The 26,988-nt window shown below is 39.7% G+C and overlaps 1 protein-coding gene across 7 annotated transcripts in view; it reads left to right on the forward strand.

Annotated features, from left to right (window-relative positions):
* The window catches only part of PLCH1 (phospholipase C eta 1), a 221,236-nt gene that overhangs the window by 11,097 nt on the left and 183,151 nt on the right, over positions 1–26,988 (forward strand). For 4 of the 7 annotated variants that reach the window (XM_045037408.1, XM_045037407.1, XM_045037410.1 and 1 more), the window contains exons 4-7: positions 13,499–13,754; positions 16,807–17,013; positions 19,142–19,210; positions 21,362–21,478. In XM_045037408.1, the coding sequence (XP_044893343.1) occupies positions 21,400–21,478 (79 nt within the window). In that variant the 5' untranslated portion in view covers positions 13,499–13,754; positions 16,807–17,013; positions 19,142–19,210; positions 21,362–21,399. The remainder of the gene's footprint in view (positions 1–13,498; positions 13,755–16,806; positions 17,014–19,141; positions 19,211–21,361; positions 21,479–26,988) is intronic. The other 3 variants (XM_045037406.1, XM_019810535.3, XM_045037405.1) reach the window with 2 other exon arrangements.

Genomic DNA, 26,988 nt, shown 5'->3' on the forward strand with positions numbered 1-26,988 from the left:
CGACTTCAGCCAGGTCACGATCTCGCGGTCCGGGAGTTCGAGCCCCGCGTCGGGCTCTGGGCTGATGGCTCAGAGCCTGGAGCCTGTTTCCGATTCTGTGTCTCCCTCTCTCTCTGCCCCTCCCCCGTTCATGCTCTGTCTCTCTCTGTCCCAAAGATAAATAAACGTTGAAAAAAAAATTAAAAAAAAATAAAATAAAATGTCAGTGGCACACTCAAGGTCATCTGAATTTTCTCCTGTGTTATCTTCTAGGAATTTTAGAGTTTTGCATTTTACATTTAGATCTGTGATTCATTTTAAGTTAATTTTTGTGAAGGATGTAAAGTGTGTGTCTGGGTTCCCTTTCTTTACATGTGAATGTCCAGCTTTTCTAGCACAATTGGTTGAAAAGACTGACTTTGCCCCATGGTATTGCTTTGCTTTTTTATTTTATTTTTTAAGTCTATTTTGAGAGAGAGACAGCAAGAGCATGAGCAGGGGAAGGGCAGAGGGAGAAGGAGAGAGAGAATCCAAGGCAGGCTTCAGGCTGTCAGTAGGCTCGTTTTCATGAACTGAGATCATGAAACTTATGAACAAAACTTACGAACTGAGATCATAACCTGAGCCAAAATCAAGAGTCAGACGCTTAACCAACTTAGCCACCCACACGCTGTACCTCCCCCAAAAAGAATTAAAATTTTAGCACATGAAAAACAAAGCTGAGTTTCCACAACTTAAACATATTTGACTAGATTGTATTTATGCTCTCTTTTGAGCTTGAGAATTCTTATGACCAATCCAGGTTTAATATCCCATTTACTTTTGTAACTATTGCTTTGAGGACCAATTTCTGATATTCCTATATCTGCATATAGCAGGGACTCTCTGTTGATCATTTCTCTGCTGGCTTTAGATAAACTAAACTTTAACTTTATTACTATTATCTTCAGCTAAAATCTTTTTTTTTAATTAAAAATAATTTAATGTTTATTTTATTTTTGAGAGAGAGAGAGAGAGTGAGCGAGCGCATGAGCAGGGAAGAGGCCGAGAGAGAGGGAGACATAGTATCTGAAGCAGACTCCAGGCTCTAAGCTGTCAGCATAGAGCTCGCCGTGGGTCTGAAACTTACGAACCGCGAGATCATGACCCTAGCTGAAGTTGGATGCTTAACCATCTGAGCCATCCAGGTGCCCCTCCCTTTTAATGTTTTTTTAATGTTTATTTTTGAGAGAGAGAGAGAGAGAGAGAGAATGAGCAGGGGAGGAGCAGAGAGAGACACACACACACACAGAATCTGAAGCAGGCTCTATGCTACGAGCTGTCAGCACAGAGCCTGATGTGGGGCTTGAACTCCTGAAGTGTGAGATCATGACCTGAGCCAAAGGCAGATGCTTAACTAACTGAGCCACCCAGGCACCCCATTAGGCTAAAATCTTTATAAAAATGTTTTATTATTGCTATTATCCTTCTAAAGAGAGGTCTTTCTCAAGACTTAGATTCTGAATAATTTATGTTTAAAGCATTCTTGGTGAAATGTAATTTTTATCAATTTCTTTATATGTTCTTTGTTGTATCACATTACATTAAACAGCATACTAATAATGTATGTGAGTAATTTTTACCTTGATAACTGAGAGCAGTATTTTGGGCATATACCATTCCTTTCTCCTAAGATGTCCGTCCCTCTTACCTAACCCTCTTTCACTATTATTTTTTAAAGTTTTTTTTTTTTTTTTAAAGTAAGCGCTACGCCCAATGTGGGGCTGGAACTCAAGACCGCCAAATCAGGAGACACATATTCTACCAACAGAGCCAGCCAGGCACCCTCTTCTTCCCTCTTTTAAACCTACTGATCCTTTGAGATCTGTCTCTACTATCCCACCCTCCAAGGCACTCTTTCCTGACTGACTTGGTTTCCTTTTTTGGACTCCTACAGTATGCTTCATTTGCCATCTTTCATATATCCTGCCCTTTCCAGGGTAGGTTTTTTTTATCAATCTTTCCTCTTTCTAGGTATGCCCTGTTTTCCCATCTGGATTGTCAGTTTCTTTAATTTTTTTTTTTAATTTTAGTTTAATTTTTAAGTAATGTGTGCTGTCCACATGAGGCTTGAACTCACGACCCCAAGATCAAGAGTTGCATGCTTACCAACTGAGCCAGCCAGGTGCCCTTAGATTGTTAGTTTCTTAATGACTGGTGTTATGTTTAGGCATCTCTCCATCCCCTCAGTAACTATAGGGCCTATAGTATGGCTCAGAACATACTCTTGAGTTACTTGATTCATGAATTGCGAACAGTTACAACCTTTTGCACCTTAAAGCCTCCTTGACTCCTATTTTTGGGCACAAGAAGGGGAGCAACTTCCCTGCTTACCCTGCTGTTTCGTTGGGAATGAGAGGTGATGGAGCTTTGATTGACCAGTTGAAGTAGATCTCCTGTTGGAGCTACAATCATTGCTGAGTGGAAGGGGTAGGGAACGCAGCAGGCGAAGATGAGAATCCCAACACATTCCCTGTGATCACTAAGCTCCCTTCTTTCATTTTTGGGTGGGTAAGTGGACACAAGAAGAGTGTAGGATGTAGGATGAACTCAGGAGAACTGGGAGATCCGCCCTTCTCTGGGAATGCCTTTTCTGAAATTAGATATTGGACATCCTCATATATGAAGGAATGGGGAGCAGAACTATTCTGAAGTCCATTTTCAATATTTAAAAAGTTTGGAAATTTCCGGTTTAGAGACTATTAGTCTGAATCAAGGTTTTTTGGATGTTAGACCTACACATAGTGGATAAAATTAGAATTTTAAAATAAAAAAAAAATCTGCTGTTAGAGTTTTCACCAGGAAAAGTCTTCAAATGTAATCAGAGGTGTTAATATTGGGCTAGATTGCAAGATTAATGGCCACCGAGAGTTGAAATCTAATTACCAGTCATTCCTTTGGGTGTTGTTTTATCAATGCAGTCTTCATTTCTAATCAGCCCTTTGTGCCCACTTTTTTAAAATGCAGAAATAGGGGTGCCTGGGTGGCTCGGTCGGTTAAGCGTTCAACTTCGGCTCAGGTCATGATCTCATGGTCCGTGAGTTCAAGCCCCGCGTCGGGCTCTGTGCTGACAGCTCAGAGCCTGGAGCCTGTTTCAGATTCTGTGTCTCCCTCTCTCTCTGCCCCTCCCCTGTTCATGCTCTGTCTCTCTGTCTCGGGAATAAATAAACGTTAAAAAAAATAAATAAATAAAATGAAGAAATATATAAAAAATGATGGAAATATGCCAACCCTGACCTGAGCACAGGGAAGTGGAAAGGCTTATAAGTGGCTGAGTCTGGATTTCATTAGGACTCTATCATATCTAGTAGTGCATGCTATCTCTCCTAGTCTTCCCCTCTTTCCTTCTCTTACGTTATTTATTGAGAAGCAAATTACATGGATCTTAAGAGTGCAACCTTTAAAACAAAAGTGCGTTCTTTGGAGTTAGATTTTTTCAAGTGTAAATTCTAGTGTTGTCACTAGGTAGCTGTGGACCTTAGGTAATTACTTAACATCTCTGTGATTCTGTAAAATGGGGATAATAAGAATCCCTAGCCCTTAGGATCATTGTAAGGATTAAATAACATAATATTTACAAAATATTTACCACAATACCTGGCATATAGGAAGTTTTAAAATATCAAGTTATTACAAAGTGACAGGCACTGAACTAATACATTTTTGGGCTAGATCAGATCCTGATTTGGCTTTCAAACTGCAAGCCTCTGTGGCTTTAAACGTGCATTCCCAAGATTGAATTCTGTTCCTAGTAATATAGTTTACTAACCCTCTGGCTGAAATAACTTAAAGACGCTGGATAAAATGGTATTTTAGATGCAATGAACCAGTATGAATGTAATGACTATTCAGGACAAAAGCTAAGTGAAGAGAAGTCTATTGCAATGAAGCTGGCTTTTTCCTTGAAGACATTTGCTAAACCAGTTTAACTTGTTGACTTGTGACTATTTTTATGGTCCTGAGGGCACAGGGACAGCAGACATCTGTCCTTTGGTCTTTGGCAGTCTTTGGTCTTAAAGCTGGGAATTCAGAAGGTGTCTTGCTCAATATAAGGTTGAATTAGAATAAAAAAGAAAAAACTCATCTCTCTTTTAAACTAAGAGTGTAAGAAAACTCACCCATTGAAAACCATGGTTCTGAACAAATGCTTGATATTTGGTGCTGAGAATTTGTGAAACTAAACCAGCTCTAATACAGATGCACATCTAGAATCACAATAACTAGGTGGTCAGAAAAACCTCAAGATGAAAATTTGATTTGAAGGGTTCCCATGGAGCATCTGGCTGGGTCAGTTGGTAGAGCATGCAACTCTTAATCTCAGGGTTGGGAGTTCAAGCCCTATGTTGGGTGTGGAGCCTATTTTATTTATTTATTTAAAAAAAATTTTTTTTAACATTTATTTATTTTTGAGACAGAGAGAGCATGGACAGGGGAGGGTCAGAGGAAGAGGGAGACATAGAATCTGAAACAGGCTCCAGGCTCTGAGCTGTCCGCACAGAGCCCGACGCGGGGCTCGAACCCACAGACCGCGAGATCGTGACCCGAGCTGAAGTCGGACGCTCAACCGACTGAGCCAACCAGGCGCCCCCGTGTGGAGCCTATTTAAAAAAAAAAAGTTCCTGTATTGGAATTGTCCCTCATACTGCACAGAAGCCAATTTCCCCCTTTCTTTTGGAGGAATCTAATTTTGTTCTAGACTTCAGAGAATCCCTATCAATACAATTAGAAAGCAAATAGTCATTTAATAGTAAAAGAAAAAAAAAAGACTGAAAACAAGATGTGAGCTGAGAACAAGAAACTGTAAAGACTAAACCAATCTGCTTTGAAAAAGAGCCAGATATAGGGGGTGCCGGGGTGGTTCAGTCAGTTAAGTATCCGACTCTTGGTTTGGCTCAGGTCATGTTTTCATGGTTCGCAGGTTTGAGCCCCACATCGGGCTCTGTGCTGACGGTATGGAGTCTACTTGGGATTCTGTCTCCCTCTCTCTCTGCCCTTCCTCTCCTTGCTCTCTCAAAAATAAATAAATAAACATTAAAAAAAATTTTAAAGAAAAAGAACCAGATATAAAACTTGAAAAATATAGAATAATTGAAAATCAGAACTCAGTGAATGGATTGAACAACAGATGAATACAAGCTGAATAGGGAAATAGTCAACTGAAGGATTCACCTGAAGAAAATTTTCAATGGAATACAGAGAGGCAAGTGATGAAAAACCCAAAAGAAGGGTTAATCAATGTGAAGTTGGAGAATTCAGATCCAACGTAAGTTTAGCTATAGTTTCATTTTTTTAATGTTTGTTTATTTTTGAGAGAGAGACAGAGAGAATGTGAGCAGGGGAGGGGCAGAGAGAGAGGGAGACACAGAATCTGAAGCAGGTTCCAGGCTCTGAGCTGTCAGCACAGAGCCCAACATGGGGCTTGAACCCACGAACTGTGAGCTCATGACCTGAGCTGAAGTCAGACGCTTAACCGACTGAGCCACCCAGAGGCCCCTAGTTATAGCTTCAGAAAGAGAGGAGAAAAAAATGAGGGGAGACACCATTTAAAGAGATAATGCCTGAGAATTTCAAGGACCAAGAAAAAACATCACTGCCCATAAATCATGAAGTCAAATCACATAAAATTAAATTGTAGAATATAAAAGATAGAGAAGATCTTAAGGTCAGAAAGAAGAGGCCGTTTATCTTTAAAGATATGATGGATTATCCCGATAGTGCAACAACAGAAGCTGGAAGACAAAAAAATACTATCTTTTTTGCAGTGACAGAAATTAACTGTCAGTTTATAAGTTTATTTCCATTAACAATACCTTTAAAAAATGAAAGCAAAGACTTTGCAGGCTTCACAGAAACTCTACAGTTTGTTCTAGAGGATCCTCACTCAAAGGGTACACTTCAGACAGAGGAAAATTATTCCCAGATGGAAGGTCTTAGAAACAGAAAATGATGAAGAGCAAAGAAAGGGAAAAAACTGTAAGTTAAGGCACATACTATATAAAATAATAGTGTCTTCAGTGGGAAGTAGATAAAATAAATGACATACGTTGGAGAAGTAAAAGGAGTTAGTATCTTAGAAAGTTCCTGCATGGTTTTGGAGGAAGTTAAAGGTACTGGTTAAATTTAGATTTCAGTTAGTGAAGTGTGCATGTTAAAATTTCTAAGGCAACAACTAAAAATTAGTAAAAGACTGAACAACTTTCTAGCTAATGGGGAAAATTGAAATGAAAAAAATAAATTTTGAGGTCAAAACAGTGGAGAAAAGAGATATAGAATGAGTAAGACAAATAACAAGTACAAAATAAGGTATAGAAATAAATATAATTGTATCAGTAAGTATAATCTGAAGGAACCAAAGATTGTTACACTGGATGAAAAATGAATTCACTATTTACTCTTTATGAAAGACATGTCTGAAACATAAGGATACAGAGAAGTTAAATAGGGAATAGAGAAAGATGAATGGGTGATTACAAACCAAAAGAAAGCTTGCTATATTGACATCAGGCAAAATCGACTTTAAATGCCAAGAAAACATATTCAGAAACAAAAATGATCATATTAAAAAGTTTCAACTCATCAGAGTGGTAAACCTTTTAAAATTTTATTTTAATTGCAGTATAGTTAACATACAGCATTAAAGTAGTTTCAGGTGTACAACATAGTGACTCCACAATTCTTTACATGACTCAGTGCTCATCACAATAAGTATATTCTTAATCCCCTTCACCTACTTCACTCACTGCCCCCCTTGCTCCCCCCCCCCCCAGCCTCTGGTAACCATCCATTCTCTATAATTAAGAGTCTGGTTTTTTTGTTGGTCTCTTTTGTTTTCCTTTGTTTGTTTTGTTTCTTAAATTCCACATATGAGTGAAATCATATGAGATTTGTCTTTCTTTGACTGACTTGGTCCATTTAGCACAGAATGGTAAACTTGTATGCTCAATATAAAGCAAAAATTGAGAGGACTGTAATGAGAAACATATACAGTTGACCCTTGAACAGGTTTCAACTACATATGGATTTTTTTCAGTAAGTGAAGTCACTTTTTATAAACATTCTATGTGTGTTTGAAAAAAAATGTATTCTGCAGTTTCTTTTATGATTTTGTTAACATTTTCTTTTCTTTAGCTTACTTGATTGTAAGAATACACTATGTAATACATATAACACACGAAATATGTGTTAATCGACTATGTTATCTGTAAGACTATAGTTCAGCAGCAAGCTATTAGTTTTGGGGGGGAGTCAAAGTTATATATGGATTTTCAACTGTGTAGGGTGTTGACACCCTTAACTCCCACATTGTTCAAAGGTCAACTGTATTCCTACTGAGATTTTAATATATTTCCTTAGTACTTGATAAAGTGGGGAAAAGGTCAGTGACCAAATACAAGATTTGAGCAGTATAGTTTGAATAATTTTGAGTTGATAGATGTGAAGATCACTGTATCTCGAAACTGCAGAATACACATTTTTTTTCAAACACACATAGAATATTTATAAAAAGTGACTTCAAACTTTGACATCAGGCAAGCCTTAATAATTATTAAATAATTGGCATCATCCAGACCAGATCTGTGACCACAATGCAATTAAGCTAGATGCTGACAAAAATATAACTATGAATAAGCATGGAAATATTTCAAAATGAACTTTGGATCAAAGAAGAAATTCTAATGGAAACCAGAAAATATTTTTTTTTTATTTTTTTTTTTCAACGTTTATTTATTTTTGGGACAGAGAGAGACAGAGCATGAACGGGGGAGGGGCAGAGAGAGAGGGAGACACAGAATCAGAAACAGGCTCCAGGCTCTGAGCCATCAGCCCAGAGCCCCACGCGGGGCTCGAACTCACGGACTGCGAGATCGTGACCTGGTTGAGGTCGGACGCTTAAGCGACTGCGCCACCCAGGTGCCCCCAGAAAATATTTTTAACTAGAGGAATACTGTGGGTCAAGATTCAGGGTTGGGGAAAACAGCTAACGTATGTATAAATGCCTATATTAGAAAACCTGAAAGTTAACTAAATGTTGAAGTTAGAAAATTTGAAAAAGGTGCAATATAGACTCAAAATAGAAAAGAGTAATAGTAATAATTTCATGTTAGTCAATGGAGAGGATTAATAATGACAAATTTTGGCTCATTTGTAAAAGCTAGTGATATTGATAAACATGTGAGATTGATTTGCATAGAAGAGAGCAGTACAAATAAACAGTATTAGGAATGGAAAAGCAGATGTTTTAGAACTAAAAAGACTATATTATGAGCTAATTTATGCTAAAACATTTGAAAGCTTAGAGTAAATAAGTTACTAAAGAAATATAACTTAACAAAACTAAATTCAAAAAAATAGAAAGGCTAAATCATCCTATAATTTTTATTTTATTTATGTTTTTTAAAGTTTGAGAGAGAGAAAACACACACGTGCGCGCGCGCACACACACACACACACACACACACGTAGTGGAGGGGCAGAGGGAGAGAGAATCCCAACCATGCCTCTCGCTGTCGGCACAGAGCCTGACAAGGGGCTTGAATCCACAAACTGTGAGGTCATGACCCCAGCCGAAATCAAGTGTTCAATCCTAATCCAGGCTCCCCGATTCTATATTTTTTTAAATAAAATAAGCCAGTAGCCAAATATTTCTCCGTAAAGGAAGGTCTAGGCTTAGATGGGTTTATGGGCAAGTTTTACCAAACATTCAAGAAAAAGATAATTTCAAACTTGCATAAATCCTTCTAGGGAATAGAGATGCATATTATAAAGCTATAGTCTCAATGCAAAAAGTCTTGAGAACAATATTAAAAATGGAAACTATTATAGACCAAACTTGGGAATATACCTGAAAAAATCATAAAACATGAGCAAGCTAAATCATCAGTGTATTAAAAAGACAATACACGGGTGCCTGGGTGGCTCAGTTAGTTAACCGTCAAACTGTAGAATTTGGCTTGGGTCATGATCTCCTGGTTTGTGAGTACGAGGAGTCTGTTGCCACATCAGGCTATGCTCTGGCAGTGTGGAGCCTGCTTGGGATTCTGTCACTCTCTCTCTCTGCCCCTCCCCAGCTCGCTCTGTCTCTCAAAATAAAACAAAACAAAACCTAAATAAAATAAAGACAATATATTGTGAACAAATTGGATTCATCCTGGAATTGCAGGGTTGATTTAACATTAGAAAATTCATCATATTAACAAATTAATGGTGAAAGATCATATCACATGCAGAGAAAGTGTGTTAAAATGTTTAATGTCATGTAAAAAACTTTAAGAAATTGAAATAGAAGGGAGCTTTCTTAATATGATAATTTACGAGGCTCCTGGGTGGCTCAGTTGGGTGAGCGGCCGACTTTGGCTCAGGCCGTGATCTCGCAGTTCGTGGGTTTGAACCCTGCGTTGAGCTCTGTGCTGACAGTCCGGAGCCTGGAGCCTGCTTCAGATTCTGTGTACTCCCGCCCCCCCCGCCCCTCCCCCGCTTATGCTCTGTCTCTCAAAATAAACAAGCAATTAAAAATATTTTTAAAAAGATGATAATTTACAAAGACCCTACAACAGACATGACTGTTAATGGTAAAACATGGAAGTATTTTTTTCTTGTTAAGATCAGGATCCATGATTCTATGCAATATTGTTTTTCCTAGTTGATGTTTCATATCCTGCTTTTTTTTCATATAGTATGATATCATGAGCATTTTCCACACTCATTTACAGAGTCTTTGCAAACACAATTGTTAATATCTGTATGACCGTCAATGCTAACCCAAGAGTTGGATATTTAGAGTTCTGATTTTTCTGTGTCATGAAAAATGATGCAGTGAACATTTTTATGTGTACATAAAATTTCTTTATTTTTTTCTGATGTATTTCCAGAAGAGGAATTAGTGAAGTGAAAGGTAGGTACTCTGTCAAGTGCTGGATACATACTATATTTTAAGCCAGCCTTTTCAAATGAAGCATCCATGGGTCTTTGGAGGGTGCATTGCAGCTCATTGCTCAACTAGCTCAGAGCATTTTCAGCTCCTGATTGCTGTAAAGAAACAAAACACACCAGGAACTTAGGGTTTAGTGGTGTCCCCTGTGAGCCTAAAAAAATGAACAAAGTGCCCTTTTATTTCTTTCCCTTTCTGTACATAGTGGGGAGGGGGGCTAGCTATGGAATTAGGCTGTTTGTAGAGCCCTTTGACAACCAGTTTGGCAGGGCTTGAAAACCTGTGGGAAGTGGAGGAGGGAGCTTGTGAATGGGGGTGGGAGGTGGATACAGGACAGTGACCTGCCAGCTGAGGAGTGGAGTGGGCCCCAGGCCCCCCGTGCCTCACCCAGGGTTCTGAACTGCTTTAAAGCCATCAGTTTGGGTTTGGTCCAGAGGAGGAAGAGCTATGGCCCTCAAACCTCATCCCTGCACTGTGTAATTCTCGTAACTCAGAATTAGTGCAGAAATGCAAGAAGAGAAGCTTTCTTTGAAATCTTAGCTTTCAACTGGATTTGACTTGAATTCTGACCTTCTAGGGATGCCTGGGTGCAGAAATTCCCAAATGTGTTGTCAAAGGCCATGTGGTGCTGGACAGTTTTGTGGTCTTTTCCCTATGCCTTCCTGTTCCTTACTGTTTTGTGAATAATGCTGTCAGAGCCTATTAATTATGTCTTTTATCTCTCAGCAAGGCTTAAAGAAAATCACTACTTCTCCATATAAGTTAAATGCTATAGTATCTACTAATGGAAATCAACTCTGCTTTCTCCGGGCTATTTTAATTTGTAATTTTAATTTATAATTTAACTTATAAATAAAGATACAGTTTGGGATAGTAGGGAGGAGTTGCCCATAATCCTTATTAATTCCTTTCCGACAACAGAGTTTATGCATTATATTTTGATTTTTGGCTATAGCGTTCTTCACTGTTGTTAGCAATTTGGAGAATACATGAGCTCCTCAAACAGTTTTCACATAATGGCTGGCTAGAAAATTTGGCCTTGGTGTTTCTGAACTTGGTCCAAGTAGTTCACTCAAATTTCATTGCAAAGAAACCTCCCACCATTTGATAGAGAACTGACACTTTACTCTGATCCCTTCCAATCTGTATACTTCAAAGGCTCCCGGCTGCAGGGACAAGGTATGCTTTTTTTTTTTTTTTGAAGTAACATTTCATTTAGGCCTTGCCTCCTGCTGCCTGCCCTTCTTTGGCCCCTAGTGGAGTTGGATTGAGGGGTGGGAATGAGAAGAATAAGTCTTACCTATCACGAGTAACACAGCCCTAGGCTCTTTCCATAGGAAGCTGAGTGTCAGGGATGGAACACTGCTGGACAGTGGATTTGGTGTCAGAGGACATAGGTTTGCAACCTGTTGTTTCCTATTAACTTCTTTGAACTCATACTTCATGGTCCATGATTCATAGGGCTATTCTAAGTGTCAGTTTTTTTTTTTTAATGTTTGTTTTTGAGAGAGAGAGAGAGAGAAAGAGAGCACAAGTTGGGGAGAGGGACAGAGAGAGGGAGACACAAGAATCTGAAGCAGGCTCCAGGCTCTGAACTGTCAGCACAGAGCCGGATGTGTGGCTTGAACTCATGAACTGGGAGATCGTGCCCTGAACTGAAGTCAGACGCTTAACTGACTGAGCAACCCAGGAGCCCCAGTGTCAGTTTTTTAAGAAAAGAAGATACAAATGGAAATGTTGTATAAACCATAAAGGGATTTGCAAATAATATCCTGTTAAGAAAGAATGGGAGGAATGGGAGTAGGAACGTCAGTTTTGACGGAAGAGGGGTGTCAAAGGAGAACGGGCTGTAGTAGCAGTAGTAGCAGTAGTAGGTAAAGAGGTAGAGGAGGCAGTCAGCATGTAGCAGACCAATCCCTCTACTTAAGGAAAACGAAGCGCAACAACGGGGAACGAGCTAGAGAGTGTTAGGGTAAGCGAAATAAGCTAAGCGAGTAAGTCAAAGAGAAGACAAATACCATATGATTTCACACATATGTGGAATTTAAGAAACAAAACAAATGATCAGAGAACAAAAGAGACAAAAAAACCGACTCTTAACTGTAGAGACTCTTAACTACAGAGAACAAACAGATGGTTACCAGAGGGGAGGGGGTTGGGGGATGGGTGAAATAGGTGATGGGGATGACGAGTACACTTATCTTTTTTAATAAATATATTTATTTTGGGGAGAGCACAAGCAGGGGAGGGGCAAAGAGAGGGAGACAGAGGATCTGAAGCAGGCTCTGCACTGACAGGCTGACAGCGGCGAGCCCGATGTGGGGCTCAAACTCACAAACCGCAAGATCATGACCTGAGCTGAAGTTGGATGCTTAACAGACAGCCACCCAGGAGCGCCAAGAGTATACTTATCTTGATGAGCCCTGAGTAATATATGAAATTGTTCAATCACTATATTGTACACCCATAACAAATTTAACATTGTATGTTAACTGTACTGGAGTTAAAAAAAATTATATATGTATGTATAAGTGTGTGTGTGTGTGTGTGTGTGTGTGTGTGTGTGTGTGTTTGTATGTATGTATAGTGTTCCCTCCACCCTGCAAAGTTCTCTCTCAAAGATTTTCTGTCTTTTGATTCCTTTAGCACAATGTTAGAACTCTGGTTTCCATGTATAAACTTGAATAATTTATCTTTTATTAAGCCATTCAAATGACTTGAATAGATTTGTAGTGTTTCATAAAACTCATGTTAAAGCACTGATATGGGTTTGCCACACATTTAAAAAATGCTGAGGTTTGGGGTGGGGCACCTGGGTAGCTCAGTCAGTTAAGCCTTAGGACTCTTGATTTCCGCTCAGGTCATGATCTCACAGTTCATGAGTTTGAGCCCTGCATAGGGTTCTGTGCTGACAGTGAGGAGCCTGCTTGGGATAGTCTCTCTCCCTCTCTCTCAAAATAAATAAACTAAAGAAAAAAAGAAGAATGATTAAAACAAGACAACCAAGAAAAACCACTAAGGGAATTCTAAAGCTAAAGGGAAAGTTTCAGGTTTTGCTGTGCTTCATACACCTTCAAAGGGTGTGAGGGGATCCTTTGCAATCAGAACAAAGGACTTAAATGCAGTGTTACCTCTAAGGAAATCCCAAGAAAATACAGAATTCTATTGTGAAACTCAGGACCAGTTAAAAACAACTTGCCCAAGGTCTCCCCTGAGTCATTGTTAGAGATGAAACTAGACTAGAGCGCTCATAACTGCCAGGTGGATTGTCTTTACATTTTGCTTTGCTGACAAGTTTCACCCGTCAAGACCCTTTGGCTGCAAGTGATAGCTCAACTCCATGTGGCTTAAACAAAACTAAACAAAGGGAATGTACTGGCTCATTTAACTAAAAAGTGGGGGGATGGATCCAATAGGACTTAGTTTCTTTCCATTCTTCTGGGTTGGATTACGCAGATTGTACCTTTGTAGGGATAAGATGGCTGCCAGGAACTTTAGGTTTTGAGGGCTCACAACTTTAAGTCTAACAGAAAAGTTTCTTTTCTCCAACAGGTCAAACAGAAATCTGTGCCTGACTCTCGGTGGTCCGAAAAGATGTGCACCTCCTGTACTGTGGCCTGGAGGGTGCAGGTCTCTGATTTGACAGGCCTAAACCACATGCCCACCTGGGTCAGGGGATAAGCTGACATGAGCTAAGTCTATGGACATAAAGGAGTTTCCTAGAGGAAAGCCAGAGGAAGGAGGGTTGGGTACGACAACCAGCAGATGCCTGCCACTCTGGAGCTTTTCCTGAGGGGACTTTAGTTCAGTTAAGTACTTGTTTGTATGAAGGATTTCTTTTTAATTTGGAGGGTGCTAAAAGCAATCCCCCTCCCCCCTTTTTAAAATTTAAAGTCTAGTCAGTTAACGTATAGTGCAATATTGGTTTCAGGAGAATTCACTGATTCGTCACTTATAACACCCAGTGCTCATCACAACACCTGCCTTCCTTACTTGGTACCCATCTAGCCCATCCCCTACCCACCTCCCTCCATCAACCCTCAGTTTGTTCCCTATGGTTGAATCTCTTGTGGTTTGTTTCATCTCTTCTCTCCCCTCCTCCCTTCCCATGTGTTCATCTATTTTGTTTCTTAAATTCCCCATATGAGTGAAATCATATGGTATTTGTCTTTCTACAATTGACTTATTTAGCTTAGCCTAATACATTCTAGCTCCATCCAGGTCATTGCATGGCAAGATTCCATTCTTTTTTTTTTTTTTTTTTTAACATTTATTTATTTTTGAGAGAGAGCATGAGCAGGAGAGGGGCATAGAGAGGGAGACACAGAATCCAAAGCAGGCTGTAGGCTCTGAGCTGTCAGCACAGAGCCTGATGTGGGGCTTGAACCCATGAACTGTGAGATCATGACTTGAACTGAAGTTGCACACTTAACTGACTGAGCCACCCAGGTGCCCCAAGATTTCATTTTTTTTTGATGGCTGAGTAATATTCCAGTGTATAGTAAAACCTTGGATTATGAGTAACTTGTTCTGCGGGTGTTCCACAAGATGAGCAAACATTTCTTTCTTTAAAAAAATTTTTTTTTAACGTTTATTTATTATTGAAAGACAGAGAGAGGCAGAGCGTGAGCAGGGGAGGGTCAGAGATAGAGGGAGACACAGAATCTGAAACAGGCTCCAGACTCTGAGCTGTCAGCACAGAGCCCGACACTGGGCTGGAACTCACAAACCACGAGATCATGACCTGAGCTAAGATCATGACCTGAGCTGAAGTCAATGCTTAACTGACTGAGCCACCCGCGCGCCCCGATGAGCAAACATTTCTAATAAATTTTAACTCAATAAACGAGTGATGTCTTGCAATACAATTTGTATGTGACGCTGGATGTCACATGATCACAACTGAGCCAATGGTTCTTAAAATTTACTTTGATATAGAAGTGCTTTGAATTACAAGCATGTTTCCGGAATGAATTATGCTCAAAAAACCAAGGTTTATATATTTTTATATTTACCATATCTAAAAGCATTTTTAAACATCTTTGCTTTTTACTGAAAATACTTCCTGCTTTTCTTAAAGGTATCAATCCTAGGGGCACCTGGGTGGCTCAGTCGGTTGAGTGTCAGACTTTAGCTCAGGTCATGAACTCGCTGTTTGTAAGTTCGAGCCCTGTGCTGACAGCTCAGAGCCTGGAGCCTGCTTCTGATTCTGTGTCTCTCTCTCTCTCTGCCCCCACCCCTGCTTGCACTCTGTGTCTCTCTCTCTGTGTCTCAAAAATAAACAGTAAACAAAATTAACAAAAAAAAAGGTGTCATCCTAGAATTTCTGTTTTCTTTGTTGGTGGTGTCCTGCTATAGTTTTCTGATTGTCCTATAGTTTGACATTGGCAGTTTTAGCCATGAACCTACAGATGAAACAGCAAAAATGAATAAATGTAGAATGATGATAAAAGATACTAATCGTAAAGCAAACTTAGGAGTATTTAAACTTTGTGGATGTTTATCAGTGCCTCTGATACATGCATCCTCTCTGCATGCTTGTATGGCTTCTTTCATTTCTTATGGCTGCCTTATTTCTTATTGAGTTTTTGGAATGTGGGGGTCTTTGAGTGGAGTTGATTACAATTTCTTTCTCAAGTTACATTTATCTTGTAGAAATATATTTATTGATATGGCTAGAGTAAGTTACTAAGTAAGAAAAGTAGACTACAGAACAGTAGGATCTGATTTGTGTTTTAAAAAAAGAAAATAGGCCACAGTGTCCATGGCAGCTGTCTCTGGGTGGTGAGTGATATCACTATGTATGTTTTTTGAGCTTTTCTATGTGTTTAAAGCTCTAAAAATGGATAAAAACAGTTAAACATAAATGCATTTATACAGCATTTCCTATAACTTTACCATCCACTAAAAAAAAAAAAAATTATTAACCTTGTTCTGGAGGCAGAATCTGAAGCCAGTTTTAATAACAGTTACTTCTCTATACGATGTTTCTTAGTCATTGTAAGTTATTAATTTTGTGAATCATTGCAAGGATTGGGGATCTGTATGTTCTATTAAAGAGTTCTAAATGTAACATATACATTCCATAAACCTCTTAGGAGGTGGAGTGAGCATTTTGTAAGTCCCAAAAGAAAGTTGAATCAGTTTTTTTTTTAAACTTTTTTTTTTAATGTTTATTTATTTTTGAGACAGAGAGAGACAGAGCATGAACAGGGGAGGGTCAGAGAGAGAGGGAGACACAGAATCTGAAACAGGCTCTGGGCTCCGAGCTGTCAGCACAGAGCCCGATGCAGGGCTTGAACCCACGGACCACGAGATCATGACCTGGGCTGAAGTCAGACGCTCAACCAACTGAGCCACCCAGTCGCCCCAAGTTGAATCAGTTTTTAAACATCTTTTGCTTTGGCTTGAAAATCGACCAAACAATTTCAAATTGAGTACAGGGTACAGTGAAGTACATCTCTGATGTAATCTAAATTGTTATTTTTTGAAAAATCAATGAAAGTATATTTTAGTAGGTATTTTCACATATTGTGTTCACAAAAATGGGACCATGAAACACTCAAGAGATCCTTGCTTTGAGACTCCTGAGGCTGGGTTTCCTGCCAGCTTTATCTAACAGCTATGCTATTCTGCAAATTATTCATCGTTTCTGGGCCTCAGATTTTTTTTCTGGCTTCAACATGAGAGGTTTATCTTAGCTGATTTCTAAGGTTTCTTTCAGTTGCTTCCCCTTGGTGAGCACTTGGCCCTGGGATCTTTTAAATCTGATCTAAACCAAGATTGAGTTTGTTGCACAACTCTCTCTTTCTCTGCCCCAGCCCTACTAACTCCATTATCTCCATCTCCATCATCTCTAGATTTTGAAATCATTTGCTCTGATTCTAGAGGCCAGAGTGAGCCCTTTCTTCCTTCAGTCTTCAACAAGTAGGAATCCAGGAAATGGGGCATATAAGGAAGGCATCGTTAATGTTTACTAAGGGCCTGCAGTGTGCATTGCCCGGGTCGGGCACCCAGAGGCAGCTTACAATCTTCTATCCTTCAGCAGCAAGCAGATGCCAGGAGAGGTAAGATGTGTAAGCAATTAACCAAAGTAAGGAGGCTTACAGCCTGGAAGCCATAGGGTTCAACTACTTAGTCTTTCGTGCTCTAGCTCAACCGTATATATTCTCTGAGCCTCTTCTTCCTAAAAACACCCACCCAGAAGAGTTTCTTCAAGGAGAGATAATATATGTGAAGAATGATTTTTAGCTTTGGATGCACTTTGAAATCACCTGTGGAGTGATACCTAAGTCCCACCCCTAGAGATTCTGATATAATTGGTCTAGGGTGTGGCCTGGGATCTGGGATTCTAAGGTTTCCCAAGAGATTGATTCTAATGTGTAGTCAAGGTTGAGACCCCATGATGTCAATAAAGCCTTATCACAGGAACTGTGATAAGGTACTCAATAACTGGTACTTAGTAACTGGTGCAGCCACTCTGGAAAACAGTGTGGAGTTTCCTCAAAAAATTAAAAGCAGCATTACCCTACAGCCCAGCAATTGCACTACTAGGAAGTTATCTAAAGGATACAGCAGTGCTGATTCGAAGGGGCACATGCACCCCAATGTTTATAGCAGTGCTATCAACAATAGCCAAATTATGGAAAGAGCCCAAATGTCCATCAACTGATGAATGGATAAAGAAGATGTGGTAGATATATACAATGGAATACTACTCGGTGATGAAAAGGAATGAAATCTTGCCATCTGCAACAACATGGAATGAACTGGAGGGTATTATGCTAAATTAAGCCAGTCAGAAAAAGACAGATATCATGATTTCACTCATATGTGGAATTTGAGAAACTGAACAGACAACAATAGGGGAAGGGGAGGGAAGTGACGGAAAAATAAGACAAAAACAGAGAAGGAGGCAAACCATAAGAGACTCTTAAATACAGAGAACAAACTGAGGGTTGATGGGGGTGGGGAAAACGGGTGATGGGCATTGAGGAGGGCACTTGTTGGGATGAACACTGGGTGTTATATGTAAGTGATGAATCACTGGAATCTACTCCTGAAGCCAAGACTATACTATATGTTAGCTAACTTGAAAATTAAAAAAAATTTTTTTTTGGTACGTAGTAGGTACTCAATAACTGGTAGCTAGGATTATGGCAGTTCAGTGCCTGAGAGAGTTTCAGGTAAATTGGAGGGGGAGATCCTGGGGGTATTTCAGGAAGGCAGTGGTTTTTTTAACCAGCCCTTAAAGAAAAGGGCAATGATTATAGTGTGAATAAAAAGATCAAGTTGGAAAGGTGGGTCCGTAGAGGACTGGTGATCAAATATCTCTATTACATACATCTGTGGGAATTTGTATTTCTGTCCTCAAAGAGTTGAAGGTCTCAGTCCTCACTGAATGTATCTGAGGATGTTACCTATATTCATTATATATTGCTGTATGATAAATTACCCAAATCTTAGTGTCTTAAGGCAACAATAATTATTAGCTTTCATTGTTATTGTGGGTCAGAAATATAGATGAGGTACAGAGGAGATGGCTTGTCTCTGTACCTCTGTCTCTGGGGCTTCATCTAGAATACTTGAAGGCTGGGGTTAGAATGGTCAATAGATTCATTGATGTCGGCTGTTGGCTGAGGGCCTAGCTGGTGCTGTCAGTTGGAACACTCATATCTGGGCTTCCTTACAACATGGTGCCTTGGTTCTCAGGGTGAACATTCTGAGAGCCAAGGCAGAAGCTGTATCCTTTTTATGATGTAGTTTTGGAACCAATTACACAGCATCAATTACAGCTGAGTTTGCTAGAAATGAATCACTGAATGCAGGCCGTATTCAAAGGAAGGCGAATTAGATTCTACTGTTTGAAGAGAGGGAGAAATGCACAAGAATTTATAGGACATATTTAAAAACCACCAAAAAATTAATTTAAAAAAAGAAAAAAAATTAAAACCACTGCATTACATAACAGTCTAGTTCTTTATAGCCTGTTATGGCTAGAATCTTGGGTTTGGAATCTGAAGATATGATTTCAAATCCCACTGCCACCTTTTCCTAGCAGCATGGGTGAATCACTTATGCTAACACCCTCTTCTTTCCTTCTTTCATCTGGTTAAGAGGACGCCAAGTGAGAGTCAGGTATGTGCATGTGTTTTGCTAACTATATACAAATGCACATTGTTCTTTCACCTTCAGATGCCTCTAAACTTCCTTGGATTGAGAACGAATAGGGCAAAAGAATGACACAGGAAACCACAAAATCAAGTGAGTAAGGAAAAATGAGCATCAATACGGACAGGGTTCTCTTTAATTCCATGTACCTCAAAATATTTCTAATATGAATAAACAATACATTTTTTTAAGAAAATGGGTACTACTGATAATCCCAAAAGTTATTTCCAGTTCTTTCAAAATGGTATTATTAAAATATAGATGTCTTTGGGGGCACCTGGGTGGCTTAGTTGGTTAAGCATCTGACTCTTGATTTAGGCTCAGGTCATGATCTCACAGTTCATGGGTTCGAACCCTGCATCAGGCTCTGTGCTGATGGTGCAGAGTTTGCTTAGGATCCTGTCTCTCCCCCTCTCTCTTTGTCCCTCCCCTGTTTGTGCTCTCTCTCTCAAAATAAATAAATAAATTTAAGTAAAATTTCATGTGTGTATTGTATATATACATACATACGTAAATACATAGGAAAAGAACTGGAATGATACACACCAAACAAAGGTGTTCGTTCCAAGAGAGGGATGTGGAATGAGGGAAGCGGGGTTTTTTAAATTTTGAAAAATTTGTGATGAATTTGTGTTGACATTAAAAAATTAATAAATGTATACAAACACATTATTTATATAACTAAAGTATTTAATGCTTATTTTGAGAGAGTGAGCATGTGAGTGGAGGAGGGGCAAAGAGAGAGAGTGAGAGAGAATCCCAAGCAGGCTCCACACTATCAGCACAGAGCCCGATGTGGGCTGTCACACAAATCGTGAGATCATGACCTGAGCTGAAATCACAAGTCAGATGGTTAACCAACTGTGCTACCCAGGCACCCCTAAAAATAGTTTTTAAGAGGAGAGCTCTTTGTAGTATTCACTTGGATTGGAGGAGGACATTGTCTCCAATAATCAGTTGTTTTCTGTCATATTTTACAATGGGATCCACAGGTGGTTTTAACTTGGAGTGGTGGGACTCATCTTCAGCCTGAGGGAGTAGGGGCGGCAGGCAGCCAGACTTAGCAGGTGAGGATAAGGCAGGAAGTAGGCGATGAGGCATGGAGCCAGAAGAAAGGTAGGATAGGTAGGAGTCAGATAAGATTGCTGTTAGAGAGGGTTAAGAATGGGCCTTTGAGCCAAGGAGAAGTTTTAGGGACTTTCACCAGTTGTTCCATTGATGAATAGACAAAGCTCTGATGATTTATTTTTTTCACTGGGTGGCTGACTTCATCCTGGAGTATCTTTACAAAACTCTAGATTGTTCTACTAGGACAGATAACAAATTGTTTCCCACCTGTGGGTTTTCCTTCATGCCAGCCCTGCTTGGTGTTGCCTGGCCTTATTCCGTGACCAGAAAAGAAGCTGGAATTCTGAAAAGTTGCTTTAGCCAAATCCTGTGAACAAAGGGGGCCTTGTTCAGGGTTATGCACATCAGCTTTTGGAGGAGTTTAATTCATCAGCTCAAATCTCTGCTTTTCAAGCCCTTGCTCTAGTTAGCATTGTGTTTCTCTGTGGAGGGGAAAGCCTCACGTGGGGGCAGGCAACACTGCTTGTTCACCCTGCTTGAGGCCTGCGCCCAGCTCTACTTACACCAATAAGTTCAGTGTGGGTTGATCCAGACCTTAATGGTACTGAATGGACCACCAGTGAATCCAAAAGGAGGCAGGCTTTGTTACTGTGTTTAGCTTATCCATTGCTCCATGGACATTGTTAATTTCTAAGATTTCTGTGGATTGATTGCATAGTCTACCAGAGTGGTACTGACACAAAATTCACCAACTGGTAATGACAGTCACCCTCCTGTTACTCACTTCCCTCCTGCAGATGAAATTTCCTGAGACGTTACCAGCATCGGCTGGGTTGAGTCCTGGTCAAATATGGGCAAGGCCTAGAGCCCATAAACTAGTCCTGAAACTTATTCCCGAATGGTAGATTTTTTTTTCCCTTGAGACAGCAATAACTTTGCGTCCTGAAAAGTGCTATTTGAAAAAGCTACCGTTTTCGTGCATTAAATGATGTTCTACCCTCTGGGAAGGCTTGTGGGAAATTTCTCAGGACGTACGGGACTCTGCTTCCATGTGTGGAGAAGTTGTGTGCTGCATGGGTTGCCTCATAATGCTGGGTAACTGATGCATTGTGTTACCGGGGTGAGCGTGTGGCTGCCATTTTCTTCATTTTTCTCTCATTCTGTTTCCCTTGACAGCAATTTGGTTTTGATGCTGTGCCAGAAATCTTCTGACAATGAGCTACTGGAACTTGGAGAAAAGAAACTGTGTGCAGTACCGCAGGCATTTTCTGGTGGACAACAGTGTGTTTCACGGTGAGCTGCCTTTTATGTTTATGGAGTTGGATCTTTTATTTTGTTTCCGACAGCACTTTTATTCTAGCACTCTGGATGCAAATATGGTGTCATTGTTGGGTTGAATCAAGAGCTTGAGTTAACTTGTTGATGGATGATTTGCCTGAGAAGCCCCAGTGGACTTACTCCCTACAGGTGTAAGCAATGTGCCCATCTCAATAACCATAATGCTGTTATCATTTTTTTCTTTACAGATTAGTTTATATCAGTGCCTTTCCTCTTTTATGCTGCCAACTCCAGTAATACCTCTTTCTGATGTTTGAAATTCTGGGAGGCTAGACACATAGTAAGTGTTCAGTTAACATATGTGGATCACCAGTCCGTGCTCCTTACCAGCGTGGTGTGTGTCACACTCTCAGGCCACCTATGAAAATAGAACAGAGCCATTCACAGCACTTGCCTATGAGGATCAGGATTACTGCAGCCACAAATCAGAGAGTAATCAATATTAGTCATTTTCCTGGCAAACTAAGATGAATTGCCTTTACCCTGCTGGTGCGTTTGTTTTGTGATATATAGTCAGGGATAAGCTCTGTCAATCCTGCTATCAGGATACCCTTGAGGGAAATTTATTTAAGAGTCAAAGATTTCCATGTTGCCAGTATTTTGGGAGTAATCTTCATCAAAAGCCAGGGGCATCATAGAGGGTAGAGAGAAATTTCCCAGGGATCAGAATGCTGTTTGTATAACATCCTGTAATGTAGGCTGCCTTCAACTTACCAAGTTTAGTTTTTCTTCCCCTACTTGATGACAGACTTATGCTTTTTTATTGCTTTCAGTTTAAGATAAACTTAGCTTACTTACTTCAGAGGTTATTAAAGTACTTCGGAGGTTACAATGCTTGTTTCACATTTATTATGCTACCTTACTATAGGACTTTACGAGGTGAGTAGTACTTTATCTTACATGTCAAGAAAGAGATGAAATGACTGGCCCAAGTTGATCTAGTTAATTATTAGCAAGGTCAGAAGTAAAATTCCTGCCTCCACCTTTCCAGACCGGCTCTCCTGGCCTTGCAGTGGTGAATGCAGGGCCCTTAGCAAAGGAGACAGAGGAGCTGTGACCTTATACAGTGACCGGGACACTGAGTTCTGCTTTGTTTTTCTGTGACCTTCATCTAAGGGTTCCGCTCACTGCTTCAGCATTTGTTGTGGGGTATTTTCTGTCACAATTTTCTTACTGGTAATAAAAAAAAAAGAATAAATATGATAACTGAAGCAACACAAGAGTTAGAAGAACTAGCTTTATTTTTTCAAGTTTTATTTTGTGCCCGATTAGACAAAGTTTAGAGTTAAATGCCGCCAGATAGTATTTTAGAATACCTTTGTCCAGAGATCTCAAAGGCTATAACAATTTAAAACAATTTTCTATGTATTTTTATAGTTGTATTACCACTTCGTGTATTACTGTATTGCAGATACTTACTGAGGGCTTGATGAACATGGTCATACTTAATTCTTCGGACAGCTTTGTAATAATTATTATTCATCCCATTTTATAACTAGGAAACAGGCTTGGGGAAAATTGTGAAGTGGTGATCTTTCAAACTCTGATCTTTCTAGCTCCAAAACACCATTATTTCTTTTCTTCCAGGCTGCAGTCTCCATTTCAGTAGAGAAATTAGCACTCAGAGGCTTAAGTTCCATTCAGCAGTATCTGCTCTGCTATTAACTAGCGTTGTGATGATCTGGGGCAAATGATATAATCCTTCAAGATCTCCCTTCTGTCCCCTGTGAAATGAACATGCTGGTCTTGATTTTCAGTTTCTTTCTAGTTCTAATATTTGGGATTCTACTGAAGTATTTCTGAGAATAAAAAAAATTGCTGTATTTTGTGAGCTACCTTTCCCACTAAACATGAGATACACAAGGGGGCAGTAGAATACTTAAAATAAGAATTGGTTCCTTACATTTAAGAATTCCTCTTTTGAAAGGATTTAGGGATCTTAGATCTACCCAAGATTAAAAGGATTAAGGCCAGTTAGAATTATGATTCTATTCATTTATAATAAAGCAGTAGCTTTAAGTGTTTCTGATAGTGTAAAGTATCATTTTGGATTTCCCTGTGTAAGGATATTTATCAGGAAAGAATGATGCCTCTACTCTTCCTCTTTACCTCTGTGAACATGAATATCTGTTAAGACATGAACTTCTTTAACTTAATAGAGAGTTGTGAGGAGTTTTTGTATATTTTAAGCCAAGGGACCACTAATGATAGTATCTTTGTAGAGGATTTCAGAACATCTCTGAGAGAAGAGAAATGGCAGGGCATGTTGAGTCAGAAATACCAGATTTCTTTTGGAAGGGGCTTCTGAAATATGGGATGAGTAGTTGGATGCTTTTTGCTTAATAGGTTGGCTTCACATGGTCTATGTTGATAGTTCTCCTCACGTAACCAAATCATTCAAAACAAAAGGAAACAAAATCTCTTCCATTATAAACAGAAAAGAACCACTTCCTCTGCAAGATACTTGACTTCTAGACTGTATAGACTTGGCTGTGCAAATTGTGCTGGCCAGACACTTTACATACAGATTTACATGGTGGTCAGGAGAAAAGAGCTACATTAGAATGAGAACTATATGAGCTACAATGCTCAACAAAAGTAAAAATAAAAAATGTAACATTCGTATACTGCTTCACAGTTCATAAAGCATATTCATAGTCTCATTTTCTGAGTATTGAGGTAGTATGTTCTCATTGGAAACAATTTGGAAGGTTACCTACAATCCCACCGCCCAAAGAGAAACACTGTTAATAGTCTGTTTCTGTCCAGTGTTTTATCTTCTCTTTTCTCTGCAACAATCCTGATGGTAGGAATGAATATCTGGAAAAGTTAGGAAATGGTGTATATTGGGTGGCAAAAATGACCTGGTTGAACTGACAGAATTCTATGTTCAGTGATGAGAGGGGTCCTGATAGGAATTATAAAAAGCTGTTTTTGTATTTCTCACTCATCTGTCCCTTGCCCAGATTTCTAGGGAATCTATTGAATCTAAAGGGTTTGTATACCTATTAAAGATGCCCCAATAGCTGAGGTTTTTCTGTACTTGGCTTTTATGCACCTGATGTTTGAAATAGAAAAAAACGACAAAACTTGGCAAAGAATGATTTGTGTAATATGAATCTTATTTCTTTCTAATTTAAAAAATTAAAAAAAATTTAATTCAAAAAATTAAAAATTAAAATTTTTTTTTAACGTTTATTTATTTTTGAGACAGAGAGAGACAGAGCATGAACGGGGGAGGGTCAGAGAGAGGGAGACACAGAATCCGAAACAGGCTCCAGGCTCTGAGCTGTCAGCACAGAGCCCGACGCGGGGCTCGAACTCACGGACCGCGAGATCACGACCTGAGCCGAAGTCGGACGCCTAACTGACTGAGCCACCCAGGCGCCCCTAAAAAATTTTTAATTTAAAAAATTAAAAAAAAAATTTAATTCTTGAGAGAGACACAGCATGAGTGGGGGGTGGGGGGTGAGCAGACTGAGAGAGTAGTGGGGGGTGGGGGGTGAGCAGACTGAGAGAGGGACACAGAATCCAAAGCAGGCTCCAGGCTCTGAGCTGTCAGCACAGAGCCCGATGTGGGGCTCCAACTCACCAGCCGCGAGATATGACCTGAGCTGAAGTCAGATGCTCAACTGATGGAGCCGCCCAGGCATCCCTGTATGAATCTGATTTTAATAGGTTCTAGTTTCATGAATTATTCTTATTTGAAAATTACACTCTCAGCTGTTTCTCTTGGTTGCAACGAATTATAGCTTTTTTTTTTTTTTTCCTGACCTGGGACAGATTCTTAAACCAATAATCAGTGTATTTGCAGTTAATATATATAATTTTTATGCACGTAAGTTTTTTCCCACACATTTGAATTCCTTAATAGAGTAAATTTAGAGGTGACTTAACTTTTGTTTTCATGAACTAATTATAATTGTGATGTTGGAAAGAATTATTAATTGCTTTCATTTTAGTTATCATGTTGTCACCCCAACTTATAATGAATGAAGTTTATTTCTTTTTTTTTTTTAATTTTTTTTTCAACGTTTATTTATTTTTGGGACAGAGAGAGACAAAGCATGAACGGGCGAGGGGCAGAGAGAGAGGGAGACACAGACTCAGAAGCAGGCTCCAGGCTCTGAGCCATCAGCCCAGAGCCCGACGCGGGGCTCGAACTCACGGACCGCGAGATCCTGACCTGGCTGAAGTCGGACGCTTAACCGACTGCGCCACCCAGGCGCCCCGAATGAAGTTTATTTCTGTTGCTATCATGTTTTATGAATGTTTCTGAATGATCATCACAAATCTAGAGTAGAAAGGTTGTTTTTTTTTTTTTTTAAGTATCTTTATTTCTGAGAGAGAAAGAGAGAGAGAGAGAGAGAGAGAGAGCGAGAGCATGAGCAGGGGAGGAGCAGAGAGAGGGAGACACAGAATCCAAAGCAGGCTCCAGGCTCTGAGCTGTCAGCACAGAGCCTGATGTGGGGCTCAAACTCGCGAACTGTGAGATCATGACCTGAACCGAAGTCGGATGCTCAACCCACTGAGCCACCCAGGTGCCCCTAGAGTAGGAAGGTTTTAAACCGAATTATGAGTCGTCTTCCTACCTAGATAAAGTGAAGAATAGTTCTCTTATTAAATGTGGAATATGTCTTTTCAAAAATTGCTCTCTATGTACTTTTACTTTGCCTCAAGAAACCTTCTAATACAACTAATTAATTTAATGAATTAATTTTATCTATTATTAATTTTATCATTAATTTAATGTTTATCTAACCTCCCTTCCTGGCCAGAGGCCTACTCAGTAAATTTAGAAACTTAACTACCAGTTTATGAAAGAAAGTAAGCTGGGATGGGATCCTGGAGATTAGCTCTGTTTCCAGTTTCACTACCAACTTGTGTTGCGTTTGTCACCTAGGGGATCCTCACTTTCTCTCTGTTTCTAAAATGAGGGTTTTGCCAGATTCCAAAGTTCCCTCTAGCAGTAATGCTTGAGGTCTGCGTAGTCAGACATCAGAAAGTGTGTATGGTGAATGAGAGCATCCTATAGGCCAGGATGTGGGAAGGAAAGTCTGGCAAGATACTGATTAAGAGGAGGTAAGAATCTCTTTTGACTGCTAACTCTGTAGTTAGCTTTGTACTGGCAGAAACTTACATTTCCCTTCAGGGAGAATGGATGTATGTGCATGTGTGTGTGTGCACGTGCTGGGCTCTCAAGTTCCTCCTAACCATGGAGAGACCAGTACTTAGGACAGATAAGCAAGCTTTCAGGACAGACATCATTATATTAAAAAAAGAAGAGTGGAGAAGTTCCCTCCCCCTACACTGGCATTCCATCTTTTCTGGAAAAAGAAGGAAGAATGCCAGATCCTACCTGCTGTATATGAAAGGAGAATGAAATTATGCAGAAGTGAATTAGGGTTCTCATTAATTAGGCCATTTTATTAACAAGTTATGACTTCAGCAGCCTGCCTGCTTTA

The sequence above is a fragment of the Felis catus genome, chromosome C2 (assembly GCF_018350175.1).
Source record: "Felis catus isolate Fca126 chromosome C2, F.catus_Fca126_mat1.0, whole genome shotgun sequence".
Classification (NCBI taxonomy): domain Eukaryota; kingdom Metazoa; phylum Chordata; class Mammalia; order Carnivora; family Felidae; genus Felis; species Felis catus.